The sequence below is a fragment of the Musca domestica genome, unplaced genomic scaffold (assembly GCF_030504385.1).
Source record: "Musca domestica strain aabys unplaced genomic scaffold, Musca_domestica.polishedcontigs.V.1.1 27, whole genome shotgun sequence".
NCBI lineage: Eukaryota > Metazoa > Arthropoda > Insecta > Diptera > Muscidae > Musca > Musca domestica.
The window spans coordinates 2,615,367-2,630,543 of record NW_026712286.1 but is presented as its reverse complement, the minus strand read 5'-3'; the positions used below and the strand labels follow the sequence as shown (position 1 = coordinate 2,630,543).

Below are 15,177 nucleotides of genomic sequence, written 5' to 3'. Positions count from 1 at the left end.
CAATTGCTCTTCTATGAGAAGACCAAATGCTTTTCTATGGAGAAGACCAACTGCTTCTCTATAAGCAGGGGTGCTCAAAAATAAATATCTGTTTTCAGTCAAATTTCTCTTTGCTTATTTAAATCAAGAACAAAACAGTGTTAAGTCATTATTTATACAAATATTTTTTATCCATTTGCTTTATAAACTATTTTGGCAAACATTCGTGTTTAAAAACAATTAAATAGAACAGTAAAATATAAAGATAAACAGAATTTTAATTTTCTCTTAAATTATCTCTTTTTTCTCTCCATGTTCTAGAACACGGTTTTGAGCACCCCTGCTATAAGATAACTAATTTCTCTCCTAAGAGAAACCCAAATACTCTTCTATATAAGAAAAATCCACTTCTCTTCCCATCAATTTTTTTAAATGTTTTAAATTTCTTTTTTTGGCGGAAATCGCATAGAAAATATTCTATTCATTTCCTATGGGAAAATCAAGCCTTGCCCATGCCTTCTAAAACCAAGTTCAAAAACTAATTGACACTAGGAAGCTAAAAAATCGACACTTTCCAAATTGTATGATCTTCCTTGAAAAAATTTTGCTCATTATGGTTAAGATTAGCTCATTAACGAACGGCTCCTAACATTTTCAATTTTTTCCCATTTCGGTAGCACAAAAAAATCACTTTTTCCTGGTACGCCATAAAAATACAGAGACTCTCCTTAGAATACTTCAAAAGGAATTTGTCAATAATTTCAGCACCTTTTTTCTTCGAAATCAAAAAAAAAAAAAAACACAAACAACTACTGTTCACGATTTTGGGATTTTTTCAGATGAAATGAAATAAAATAAAAAAATGTCAATCAAATCTACACAAAATCCATTTGACAAATGATTGTCGCTAGTTTTGTCAGAATGGAATTGAATTGAAATCGAAGCACAACAACAACAACAATAACAACAAAAAATAGTGTTGAATCTTAATGAATGATTGAATGTTGATCTAACCAAAATTGAAAACTTACATGACATGTAGAACATGACAAACTTCTCAAAATCAAAATCCGAAAAAACAATGACAAAAAATCAAAGATCAATGTTAGTCGGGGCCAATATTAGGAGCGGCCTTAAAACAACATCAAATGTCTACTGAATTCATTGTGACTCTTCTAATCGTTTAATTAACACATGTTATGTTAACAATTAACGGAGAATTGTAAAAATCTACTAATTAGTCTCGAAAGATATTACCATTTATGGTCATCTATGGCATATCAGGTAATTAATATCATCACCCCTTCCCTCTTCCACCATCTGAAACATGCAACTGTTATACGGAAGCATTGGGAGAATTGACCAAATTTTGTATCCTCATTTGATCATAAAAGGATTTACACGAATTTTTGTTGCGTTTGCGATTTTTACCAAAAATGGTTACACACAATTCTCCAGGGTAATGACCAATGCAAAATTTCCTAGTATTACCAGCCAAATACAAAGCGACGACAACAACAACAGTTAGCCTTAATTAAAAGTCATGTTATTCCACAAAACAAACAAAAATGGCTTGCCTTGATTTATTTATTTTATTTTGTTGAAATTTTCGGGGATATCTGGAACACCCACACTCCTGCTGGCCACTTAACATCTTCCATCATCATGGTAATCATGTGAAACATCAGACTTGAAATCTTTGGTGTTTTAATTTTGCTTAAATCTTCTTAAAATATTTCAATGAACTCTTAACCATATTTGGTATATTTTTTTATTTTGAGGCTGGCCTGGTATCCTCTTATGGTCAAACATGCATTTTTGTTATTTTTTCGAAATGTTCCCCAATTGTAAGCCGTCCACATGACATGAGTAACACGCGCCTAAAACTGCATTACGTTAATTGTCCACCGAGCGAACAGTCACCCACAGTTTTGTTTAGCTCGGATCGTGATTATGAATGAGAATTTTTATTTGTTTGTTGTTATTGTTGCAGTTTTTTTTCTTTTTTTGGTAGATAATGAAAACGTGTTAAATGAAACGTGTTTTTGGAATCAATTTAGACATTTAATACATTTGACACTTGCAGTTTTTTATACATTTGAAATCAAAATTGCGAAATTGTTTATTGAGAACTAACGGTTGTTTTGATGTCTTATGACACATGCGGATGTAGCTTTAAAGGTTAATAACCCTGGGAGAGTTTTTGGTTTTTCGAAAAGTTCATTGATTTGAAAAGGGGATTAGTCATGTCATCCCAAATTGGGATAATATAGAAGAAATTATGAAAGATAAGGAGAATGGAGGGTGGGATAAAAAAAAAACTGCAACAAAGTCAAACGCCATAATTTTTACATTTTTTTTAAATTTTATTGAACGAAGCAAAAAATGTCGAAAATAGCATCAAATTTCAGAATAAGTTTAGATTTGTTCGAATTAGTCACCTTTGGCTCGAATTAGATTTATTCGAATTGGCCACCTCTGGCACGAATTATGGCCTTCAAAAGGCCAATGAAACCGCTATACGCTGCCCGAATGTTGCTCTGCGGTATTTTGGCCCATTCCGGCCGAAGCGCTTGCTTGAGGTGATCGACACTTTGGTATTTTTTAGTGCCAACCTTGCTTTCCAAAATATGCCAGACACAATAATCCAACGGATTGTTATCCGGAGATTTTGGTGGCCATTGTGCGCTGGAAATGAACCGAGAAACCTAATTTTGTAACCATTTTTGTTTGGCGCGTGCTGAGTGGTGTTGGAATGTCCAAGGTCTACGGTCAAAATGTTTGCATGTCCAAGGCTTTAATACACCCTCCAGAATATTTTCGAGATAATATTCGGCATTTATTCTGATGCCACGATCGATTAATACGAGCCGAGAGCGACCATCGGCTGTTTTGGATGCCCACGCCATCACCATGGCCGGCGCTTGAGTTCTGGTGGCCAACCGAAGGTGTACATTCGAATGGAATATTGTGATATGTTCAGCCCACGAGCCATTTTTCGGCTCAAGGTCTTAATACACCCTCCAGAATATTTTCGCAAAAATATTCGGCATTCATTCTGATTCTACGGTCGATTAATACGAGCGGAGAGTGACCATCTGCTGTTATGGCGGCCTACACCATCACCATGGCCGGCGCTTGAGTTCTGGTGGCCAACCGAAGGTGCACATTTTCAGTTGACCTCTTTGACAAGTAAACGCGATCATTTTTTTGTTTACAAACTGCTGGACAACGAATGTTTTCTCATGGGAGAAACCCAAATTCGGCAGTTTAGCACTTTCGGCCAAGCGTAGCAACTCTTTTGAGTATATTTTCTTTCTGTTGCGGTGTAAGTTCTTGCAATTTTTTGGAATTACAATGTCTTTACCCCGAGCTCCGTTTTCAATATTTGTCGAATGGAATATTTTGCGATATGTTCAGCTCACGAGCCATTTTCGGTCACTGCGACGCGGGTTTCGATCAAGTCACTTTTTTACTCTTCGAACCATTTCTGCGGATGTTGCTGTTTTCTTCAGTCCACTTCCTTGACGCCGGGCTACTCTACCAGTATCACGGTAACGAACGATTGTACGAGACACAAAAGATTTATTCACATTTAAATGCTGCTCTTACGATACCCACTTGGGTTTTCCAGCCAAATATAAAGAGGTAACACTATCACGCTTGAATTCCATCACGAATGACTTTTTTTCTGGAAAATTCTCACCAAAATGCTTTTGTACGTTTATAAGCAATATAATGAGCTGTCACTGGAATAATGTTAATAGCTGTCGGATGAGTGGCTTAGTAATGACAGCAGTCGGAAGTTGCTGCAGTTTTTTTCATCTCACCATGTATTTAAAAAATCATCCCAAAAGTAGGCCAAAGAAGTGAGAAATACTTCATCCTTAGAGTATGCAATGAATTTAATAACTCTTTTTCAGTTGATAAAAATTTCGAAAATTGACAAATTCTTTATCTCACAGTGTGTGAGGCAGATTTTTCATTTCTATTTTCCATATGATGCTGTAAAAATAAATTTTTCTCCTTAATTGTTAGAACTACCACGACCGTTTTTCTTAGCTTTCAATCCAGTATGATATATATCTTGTCTGGAAATTTATTAACCATTTTCCTGAAAAACGTATTATGGCTTTTGTTTAGATTCTTATATTTATATATATATTCAATATTTTTCTAATTTCAAATATATAGAACCCAAATGAAATAGTATTCCTAAATTTTTACTTAAGTTTTCTTTAAGATTCTTGTTTTTTATGAAAAAACTCTCAATTTTCAATTTTCCCCTGCTTTTGAAAATTAGTCACCAAAAATTGATTACTCATTATTTGGCTTAAAGCTAAATATTAAATTGAACTTTAATTCAATTGGTACGCCGAAACTGACCCTTATATTAAAACCACTTCATGCACTGTTTCAGCTACCGCTGACGCTGTGCCGCTCATTCGCTATGCTCAACAAAACATCGAACAAACAACAATAAATGTTAATTATTTTACTTTGACCTCCAATCCTTGATCTCCACTCAAAGGTTGGTTGGTGTAGCAGCAGTGGAGGTTGCAATGCTTAAATTTGCAACATATGACGACGACAACAACAAAATCCCCCCCTGAACAACCAGCATAAGATCAAACAACATATTTCGTTTAACGTGGACTTTTTCGTTAATGATTAAAGCATAGAAACAAAAAAAAAAACTTAATTTTTCGAAAAAAAGCGAAAAAAAAAATATTAACAATTCTTAAGCATAAGGCCTTTAAGCGATTTGCAAGCCATTTAGCAAAACTTATTAACAAAGGGGGGTTCTAAGAACAATAACCGAACGGCAACAGCAGCAGCAGCAACATTTAAACAGCCACTTAAGCTTTGGGTTTTTGCAGCAGGCCCGCAACGTGGCCAAACGTGTATGGCCTTATGAGCGAGCAATATAGAGAAGCGTAAAACACGATTTTGTTTCCAACTAAAAAGGAGTGGTTCAACAACTGAGACAGCAGCCGTATTTGTAGCCTAGACAAAACCAAAACGTATTGAAGACAATTGTTTCTTTAGTTACTTAGTTTAGCAGCTCCCTGGTCCCTCTCCCTCCTGGCTCTCACATTAAGTAATAACATTTGTGGAATTGCATTTGAAACTTGTTTGATGACGCTTTGATGTATTCCATCTTTTGTGTTTTTTTTTCTATTCTTCTTCGTGTTCAAAGCTTAAGCTGCTGATGACGATGATGACGGCTGCCAGCCACCATGGCTATTGAATGCAGCTGGCTGTCCGTCCAACCGTCTGTCTCTATAATCAACAAAAAGAATAGTAAAAAAACATTTGTTATAAACAATAATTCACGTGCTGGATTTGTTGTGGAACGAAATGAACGTATGGAGGACCAGCCGATCTACAACAACGTGCGGTGTTCGTTGAAATGAAGCAAAAAGCGCGCGCTTTACTTCAAAACAAATTTAACCTTGAAAACACAAAACAGCATCGTTAAGATGCAATTCTGCAATGCATTGCAATGCTGGTTGAGTTTTTTTCTCCCTCCTCTTTTTCTGTTATTTCTCTATGTCTATGTTACGACGAACTGCAGGTAGGTAACAAAACGAGTCATTAGTTATAATGGAATGGACTTTTCTTTGAAGGTATGATAATTAGGGGCTAAATTAACGAAGACTCAACAAAGAACCTTTTGTTAATAAACAGCTGTTATCATTTGGTATTTTTAAAGTGTTGCATATTTTCAGGATTCCACATAATTCAAGTAAAATGTATTCCCATTTAGAACTGCAGATTAAAGCAAAATCGATAGGAGAAGGAGTTTGAGGAGTTATAAAGGGTATAACCAATTTAACATGGAACTTGTAAAGTGTTGCATACTTTCAGGAAGCCATACAAAAGCAAATATAGGTTCTTCAGGAAAATAGTCAGTAAATTCCCAGACAAGCAATATATCATACTATTAGGTTTGGACAGATTCGCACAAAAACATGAGAAAACCGATCCTGGAAGTTTTGAAAATTTAAGAGAAAAGTTTATTTTTTCAACCTCTTAGGAAATAGAGAAATAATAATCTGCCTCCGATACTAATGTAGCCAAATATTGGACCTACAGAATTTCGATTTTTTGATTTTCTACTGAAAAATTTTCTATTATTTATGTATGGAAAACATTGGAAATAGCTGAACAAGAGTTATTAAAGGTATTGCATACCTTAAGGCAGCAGTTTTTTTTTTTTTTGGACATTTTCCACTTGTGATGACATTTTGAAATTTTCCACACTGATGTACCAGGGGTTGGACCTAACGAATTTGTCAATTTTCCCCATTTTTATAACATATTCTATTTAAATTTGTCTATAGTTTGTGTAAGGAAAACATGGGAATCAAATGAAAAGGAGTTATTAAATTCATTGCATACCCTAAGGGTGTAATATTTTTGTTTGCATTTTCCACTTCTTTGGCATACTTTTTGGATAATTTTTCAAATGTGTTTAAATACTAGAAACCAATGTAAAAAATTCTTTTCCTTTTCATACCACCCTCATTTGTTTCTTTGTTACTCTTAACAATTTCCATGTTATTCGCATGCAAAATTCTAGCAAATCTTGTAAATCCAACACTTTTGATTTTTTTTACAATTATTATTATTATTTATAGATTTGCATACGTTTTGTTTTATTAATGTATTATAATTATATGCTAAGAGCCCCGAGTTCTAAGCGAGTATTCTAAATTCTAAAGATTTCATTAAGTGTTGAAAAGAAAAAAAAATATTTCTTTTCGCAAAACCAAACCCCAAACTAGATGGGTGATGATAATTGCTAATGATAATTTAATTACAAATTTGTGGTGTTAGAATTTATGACAATTTGACAAAGGCAAAGCAAAATGTATGAACGAAACCTAACAACAACTAAAACATGATACACGTGCATTTTTTGAAAAACAAAAAAAAAAAAACAATTTTGTTGTGGAAAATCACTGTAATATGACAAGCTTCAATCATGCCAGCAAAAAACACCAAAGATCAGAGACACAATGTCTGTTGATAGTTGGTCAAATGTCTGGCATGTTCAGTGCTTAGCGCTTGAAGTAGAAAAAAAAAACTATTGGCATAAGTTTTCCACAAACCGTTCAAAGTTGTGGTGCTTTTTTTTGCAGCTGACAATAATCAATCATGGCTTAGTTATTATTGTTAGCTGTTTGATTTTTGCTACCACCACGGCTCAGTTTGAATTCGTAATCATCAATTATACACTAAATGTCTTTTGGAAGTTAATATAAATTTAAACCTATGACACAAATTGTTTCGATTTTGTGATTTGTAATTGTGGTTCGTATTGTTCGCTTTCGATTTTTGAGTAGATCTCTCGAGAGTGCTGCCATGATAAAGCCTTGAATACGAAAATACCATTTATTGATTTCAAATTACAAAATCGAATATTTTCTTTTGAATTCAATTAAAAACAAAATTGTGACCAAGAATTGTGCTAAATATCAAATTGCTTATAATTGTATTATGTTTAGAATGAAGTAGAATTTCAAGAAGGTCAAGTGGTTCTATTCAGGCATTAGATAAATCAGAAAATTAAAAATTGTTTTCAATAGAAGTGCGTATTAATAATAAAGCGAAGTTAGAAAACGAAAAAAAAAAATTGAAAATTATAAAAACCTTAAATTCCGGCTCCCTAAAATAGGCAACACATTGAAGAAACGTTGAAGAGAGGAATTATGTGCGAAGTAATTATGTAAAGGAAAAAGAATAAGGAAAGGAAAAAAAATAACATAAATTTAAATTAGGTAACTATCTTTTAAATTAAGGACCTTGGTATTACCTAAAAGTATGCAACATTTTTAAAATATAATTATTTTTTTTATTTATTAAATATGAACGACAGCGTGATATTGGCAGCGATTATGCAAAGCGAAGAGTTACATTGTGAAATTGTCACTCCGAAATTAAATTAATTACTTACCTAAAAGTATGCTTCTCCCTTAAATTTAATACATTGTGCGACAAAGTTCAACTTTTTTTATAATTACGAGGATATTTCAGCAGATTATGAAAGATTATAAAAGAAAGAGCTAAAAAAAAAGAAGACACATGTATCGGGTTAGGAAGTAAAAATTACAAAGTAACTGAAATAGAGGGGGGCAAGTTCCCATCTCTTCCACACTCTTGGATATTTTCGGATTGAGATAGCAAGGAAAAATAAGAGGAATATTTTGGTCGACATTTTTTTGATGAGTATAATTAAAATATATACACCTTGCCTAAAAGTATGCTACTCTCTGAAAAATAATTTCACTATGCGACAAAATGGAACTTTTTCAATCATTACAGGAAATTCCAGTATATTATGAAAGAAATATATCGGCGTTTTGGAAGTTAACAATGTTAACTTAATAGAGGGGAAAGCCCTCCCCTCTGCCACACTTTTGGAAATGTTCGGATTAAGATTCCTCGGATTCCGTCCATTTCAGCAATACAGCAGAAAATATGTGAGGAATACATTTGTTTGAAATTTTTAACCCTCAAGAGAGGGTTTTTTGTCCTTTTTTAAAATATGGTTTAAAACTCCCCTTAAACGGCTACCTCCTTTAAAATAATTACAATGTGCGACAAAATTCAACTTTTTTCAATAATTAAAGGGAAGTTTTAGCAGATTTTGGAAGTAGAGCTTAAAAAAGAAGACAAGGGTATCGGAATATTGGAACTTTACATGGCAAAGCTACCTTAGAAAGGAGAAAGCTTCCCCCTCTTCAACACTTTGGACATTTTCGGATGAAGATTCCTCGAATTCCGTATATTTGAGGTATATAGTGCCCTCGGGAATATTGTGGATAAAGACACAAGGATTATTCTGGTTGAAATTATTAACCCTCATGTGAGTCAAAAAAGGGGACTTTTTGGTCCTTTTTCAAAAAGTTACCTAAAAACTTCCCTTAAACGGCAACATATTTATTGAAAATATTTTACAAAATTATTCAGCATAAAATTCTACTATAGGTTCTAGAAGACGTCAAAAGTCTAAATCTTACCTAATTCACATATATATAAAAAACATATTTTAGGGTTAAAGCTGTACTTCAGTTAAGTTTCTGCCAAACTATCCCATGAGACATAATTCTAGAAGGATGACTTCAAAGACAAACATATTCCTCATCAAATTTCACTAAATATTGCCAAAGAAAGGAAATCTCTATTTCCAATGCATATCATAAAAATATTTGCAACAGTTTTCCAAAAAAAAAAAAAAAAAAAAAAACTAAAAATATTCCCTAATTTTTTGATTAATATTTCCTCGGACTTTTTTGGAGTTGACGCCTGAAAGTAATATGAAATCTCGTTTTAGGCGAAATGTGTCAGAAGAAGAAATGTTCTACCCAATGTTTCACCATAAATCCCGGAATAAACTATATATCGAGAAATAATAGTTTTTACGAAAATGACATTCGAAATTTATGTGCTGTAAGTGAAAACTTACCTTTTTACTTGTAATTTAACACGTATCCAATTCGAGTCAAAATCTCCCTTTAGACTTCATTTTTTGGGGAAAGTGTCAAAGGAAGATTTATTCTAAATCGAATTTCACTGTGAGACTCCGAAGAAACGAAATTCGTATGTTCAATATGTACCATGAAAAAATTCAACAGTTTTAATTAATTACTTTAAAAAAAAATACCAATTTTTCCAAATTCACTGCAAATTTTCTCAAAATTTGACGGTCTAAACCCCAGTTTGGGTTGTGAAAAACTCTAAAGGTACTTTATAGGACTCCTTTGTAGATCATAATCCCAAAGGAGTTTCGGGTTCTTTGGCCAATCATAGTTAGCCTTCATATGGTTTTGCCTACACACAAAGGAACTCATATTGTTTAAGATATATTTCGCAACATTTAAGATAGAGCCTTGAAATTTGATAGAGATCTTTGGATTACATCTAGAATCATTGATACCAGAAAATTGGTCATATTGGTCCATTTTTTTTAGTAGCCTCCTAGGAAGAGTGTCATGTTTGCCTATGATGATCAATTGGACACCTAAAAGTATACCTTAACTATTTTAAATATTAAAAACTCAAATTTCACTTCAACTTTATCTGATTTGTATTTTTAAGAAAAGTCAACATTCTTTCAGGGTTACACAGTGGATTTTATTTACATTTAATTTTTTTACGGCCACTTAAAATTAAAGCTTTGATTTGTTATTGTTGTTGCTGTTTTTTCTGGTTCATAAAAAATAATTCCTTTTATGTTTGAAATGATTTTTAACGACTTGTGTTGTTTTTTTCTTTCTTTTCAACTGTCATTGGAAGTTTTATAACCTGCACTGCACTTGTGTTAAGATCGTAAAAACGAATCTACCTTAGCTTTGGTTGGCAGGCAGTCCTCCTGGCGAGTGTGATATGACAAAACACCATTTAAAAATGAGACACATAAAATTGAGGAGGACATGCAGGTTCATTTTGTCATAAACAATTTTGCATAATACTTATTATGGCTTGTTGTCTGTCTGCCACCATTGAAATCAAATCATTTAAAAGGATTGACAATTTTTTATGATGGCTCAAAGTAATAAAAGCATTATTTTTTCAAAAAAACAAAAAAAAAATACTTTTCTTATCGCAACTTATATTTCCAACTCAATGTCTAGACATTATTTTTCAAATCAAATGCCATTCATTCTGTGCCCCAAAGATTGATTGCCCCCAAAGAGTTTGGCACAAATGTGTGTTAATGATAACAAGCTGAGCTGAAATGCATTTAGCATGGATGCGCTCGCTCATCAATTCTCACCGAATGCGATTGTATTGTAAATAAATTAAATGCATTATCGTTAATCTTAAATTGTCTGCAATTTTATGCAAATTTTCTGGCTGTCGGTTTGGCTGTTCGCTAACTGACTGGCTTGTCTTCCATCCATCCATCTGTTGTTCGCATTACACCTTCTTCGTCTTGTTGTTGTTGTTGTTGTGTGAACAGCTTGTCTTGGCAGTTACAGATACGGGCAACTCGAGCGTACATTACAACTGATGTGCATAATTTATCATAATAAAAAAAAACCAACAACAACAACAACCAGCCAACAACCAGTTATTGTTGTTGTCATTGTTGTAGCACTGCAATTTATTTGCCACCAACAATAATAAAGAGTAATAAAATCAACAACAATCAGGTGTAGTTTCAGGGTCAATGTGTCTAAATAAAACAAAAAAAAAAAACACACACAGCGACAGAAGCGCAAAAATTACGACGACGACGTTGTTGATAACAATTAACTTCCAGCGCTCAACACTACTAACACCATTCCAAAACCAAGTCTAAACTAAAGTTGGATTAACCCTCACCGGGCTATGGGCATTTGTTTTCGTATATAAGAAATGGGATCTTAAGGGAGCCGGAATGAAATTCGAATAGTCCTCCCTGTGATTGAAAAAATCCAATATGTCTTTAAAAAATATTCGGAAAGGATCCATGGCCTGAGCCTTGATAATCCTTGGATAAATACGCTTCAACTAGCTTTAAGAAGTCCTGAAGAAAACAATATTTGAAAATACAGTCTGAAAAATATTCTAAAAAATTGGAAAAAAAATTTGTCTTTGAATCCTTTGATTTCATTTGAATCCTTAGCTAAATGTTCTTAACAAATCAGGATCATACCTTGGTTACTTCTTAAAAAATTCCTAATATTGTAGGTCGTTCGTTAGATAGTTCTCGAATTTTTTTTTTTGTTAAAAAGTGAGCGATCAAAGCTTTTCTACTCCTCGGAAAATTACACTGTGCAAATTTCAAATTTTCCTATAATTAAAGGATAAATCCAGCAGATTATGAAAGTAGTGCAAAAAATGAAGAAACTTGTATTGGCGTTTTGAAATTTCACATTGCAAAGTAACCAAAATAGAGTGGACCCATTTCCCCCCTCTTTCACACTTTTGGAAATTTTTGGATTGAGATTGAGATCCTTCGACGATGAAACTTCGCATCGCAAAGTAGCCAAATAGAGGGGACAAATTCCCCCCTCTTCCACACTTTTGGAAATTTTCGGATTGAGATTCCTGGGTTTCCGTGTATTTTGGGAATATAGTGTCTTTGGCAATATTGCAGACAAAAATAGAGGGTACAAGTTCCCCCCTCTTTCACACTTTTGAAAATTTTTGGATTGAGATTCCTCGGATTGAGATCCTTCGGAAATATTACAGACAAAAATAGAGGAAACAAGCTTCTCCTTTTCGACACTTTTGAACATTTTCCGAGTGAGATTCCTCGGATTCCGTGCATTTTGGGAATGTAGTGTCTTCGGCAATATTGCAGACAAAAATGGGGGAATTATTTTGGTTGACATTTTTAACCCTTAAGCGAGTTTTTGTTGACAAATATGATTAAAAACCCCCTTTAAACGGGATCGTAGCAAGTTAAAATATACAATAAAGTTCTTCGGCATAGAATTCTACTATGGGTTCTAGAAGACATAACCTCCCACAAAGTCCAGCTTTAACCCTAAAATGCGTCTTAAATATATATGAATATTTACAACACATTTTAGGTTTAAAGAGGGACTTTGTGGGAGGTTATGCAAAAATCTCCCACAAAACTTCATTTTAGAAGTATGACTTAGAGGACAAAAATATTCTTCATCAAATTTCACTAAGTCTCACCAGAGAACAAATTTCTATATCCATGGTATATCACGAAAATATTTGCATCAATATTCCTAAACAAATATTTCCCTTTATTTTGATAATTTTTTACGTGTTGACGTCTGAAAGTAACATGAATTCCTAAAATCGTATTCCTGATCTAATCACCAATACTCTGTTCTGAGCTAAAGAAAACCAAAAAGAGCTGAAAAGAACTAAAAAGTGCATTAATGTCCCCACACGTTGTGTAAGGGTTAAATCACACTCCGTCCAGTTTCTTAAGATTGGATGAAAATAACTTTTAAAATAATTAAGATTTTTTTCATTGCATATACATATTTTTTATTGTGATATATGAATAATAAAAAATTGAATATCACTTAATTTACTCTCGGCAAGTCTCAAAACGCAGACAGAATTCATTTCATATCAACCCAACCAGCGAGCATGAGTTGAGATCGTAGGCGTTTTGACAGGCGCCATAATTATATGCATTTTATACAAGGGAGAACAAAAAAGCACACAACAACAACACCAACAGCTACAACAATTTGTAAATTGTTTTATTAAATATGTAAAGTATATGTCAACTATTCACAATTGATTAAATATTTTTTGCTAATGACTATGTGCCATGGAGATTTATGGAAGTGGAGATTAATTAAAATTTATGGCCAGACAAGGGGAATTTGTCACTAGAAATAGATTTGTGTTACAAGTTATAAATTAAGAAGATATTGGGTAAAATATTTAATTTTTTTTATTATTTTTATTTTTAGCTTGATTGATTTTTCAATTCGGGAAATTAAATTAAAGTTAGTTCTTTCTCCTTAAATTATGCTACATATATAAAATAAGAAAATTATGAAGCATAGTTTTAGGAGAAATAAATACCTTTAATTTTATCAAAAATCCAGGAAAAATATATTTAATTTAATTGCTGTTTTTCTTCTGTATTTCTATATTACAAATTTTAGAAATTATTTAGCATACTTTTAGGGATAACTTTCCATTTTTATTTCAACAAAAAACTTATCAAATTGTTCTTAGTTTAATTGTTGTTTTCTCTCCTATATACTTTCAGGTGCTCCAGTTTTCCAATATCCCCCACCACCCAGTCCCTCCTGCTCCGTTCACAGTCCCAATTACACGGGCGGTGATGTCTTCTTTCCACGCAGTCGCAGCACACCACGTACACCCCGCACAAGTGTCAGCTTTGCTGCCGGTGATGAGGTGAATTTTTTCCATCAATCCGCACCGACTTGCTCCAGTTCAGCCCAAACATCACAGGCACCCCAGTCAGCGCCACCAGTCAGTAGTCATCAGTATCTGCCACCGCATCAACAGCATTATCCTCATTATCCACATTTTGCCTATCATCACAACGGTCCGGGCTATTATCAATATACACCTCCGCCCACACCCACCACTGCCAATGCCACGACATCAACAGCGGCGGCAGGTTTGTCGGTGAGCTCAGGACCCAATGGTGCCCACAGAAGTCTACATCGAAGCCTATCAGATACAGCCAGACGGTAGGTATTTTGAATTTGAAAAAAAAAAAAGAATTGAGTACTGAATTAAAATAATGATTACAAGGCCCTTGAAAATTGGGAATTAGAATTGGATTTTCTGTTTGAAATTTTCATTTGCACCAAGTTTTCATTCCGTTGTGCCAAATTTTCCAGACAATTGACACCATTTTATTAAGCCTATAGTTTAAGCAATCTCGATTTTCCCATAGTTTCCAAAGTCTCGGAACAAAGTCCATTGGCCTTCTTGTTGTACATTTCTTTAATAGTAAAATTTTCAATTCTCCCATGAAATTACAAACCAGACTTTTAATTACCACAAAATGGCCAGCCAATGCTGACAGCAGGCCAGCACGAACAACAATGGACCGCCATATGTGGATGACACACTCAGAGTCTGACTTATGGTTGTCCGTTGTTGTCGTTATTCTTTCGTTTTTTTCGTTTCATTTGTCTATAATGCCAAGATAAGCCATTTTTAAGCCTGTCATATTATTTCCCTGGCTCTTCCATTTCTTGTCAATCGTTTTTTATTAAAGCTTGATTGGTGTATTGTTATGATTTCCATTTGCAACAATTAATCATTGCCGTTTATTTTTAATTAATTATTATTTTATTTTGTCTTTTATTTCTTCCTTCCCACGCCACTGCCACAATTAAAGATCACGTTTGACCTCGACGGGTGAAGATGAACGTGAATATCAGAGTGAACATGAAACGAGTTGGGATGAGTTCGATGATCGTTATGACAACTTTACAGCCGGGCGAGAGCGCCTGCAGGAGTTCAATGGCAGAATACCGCCACGTAAGAAGAAAAAGGATGTGCCAAAACCGAAACCGGAAAAGAAGGTAAGTCAAAGACGAAAAATTTAAAGAGATTAAGAAAATAGGAATATCTGAGCCCAATAGTATGCCACAAAATGTTAGGCCTTAAAAATTATATTTACTGAAATGAAGGCCTGAAGTACCTGAAAAAATACACCATTCTTTTAGAAAAAATAAATTCAGCCATAAAGTATGCACTAAAATTTTAGGCCCA

General features: G+C 33.8%; 1 protein-coding gene across 1 annotated transcript in view; it reads left to right on the top strand.

Annotated features, from left to right (window-relative positions):
* LOC101894748 (cell death protein hid) overlaps window positions 1–15,177 on the top strand; it is a 37,854-nt gene that overhangs the window by 14,830 nt on the left and 7,847 nt on the right. The window contains exons 2-3 of the mRNA XM_005180472.4: window positions 13,691–14,141; window positions 14,801–14,987. Of these exons, the coding sequence (XP_005180529.1) occupies window positions 13,691–14,141; window positions 14,801–14,987 (638 nt within the window). The remainder of the gene's footprint in view (window positions 1–13,690; window positions 14,142–14,800; window positions 14,988–15,177) is intronic.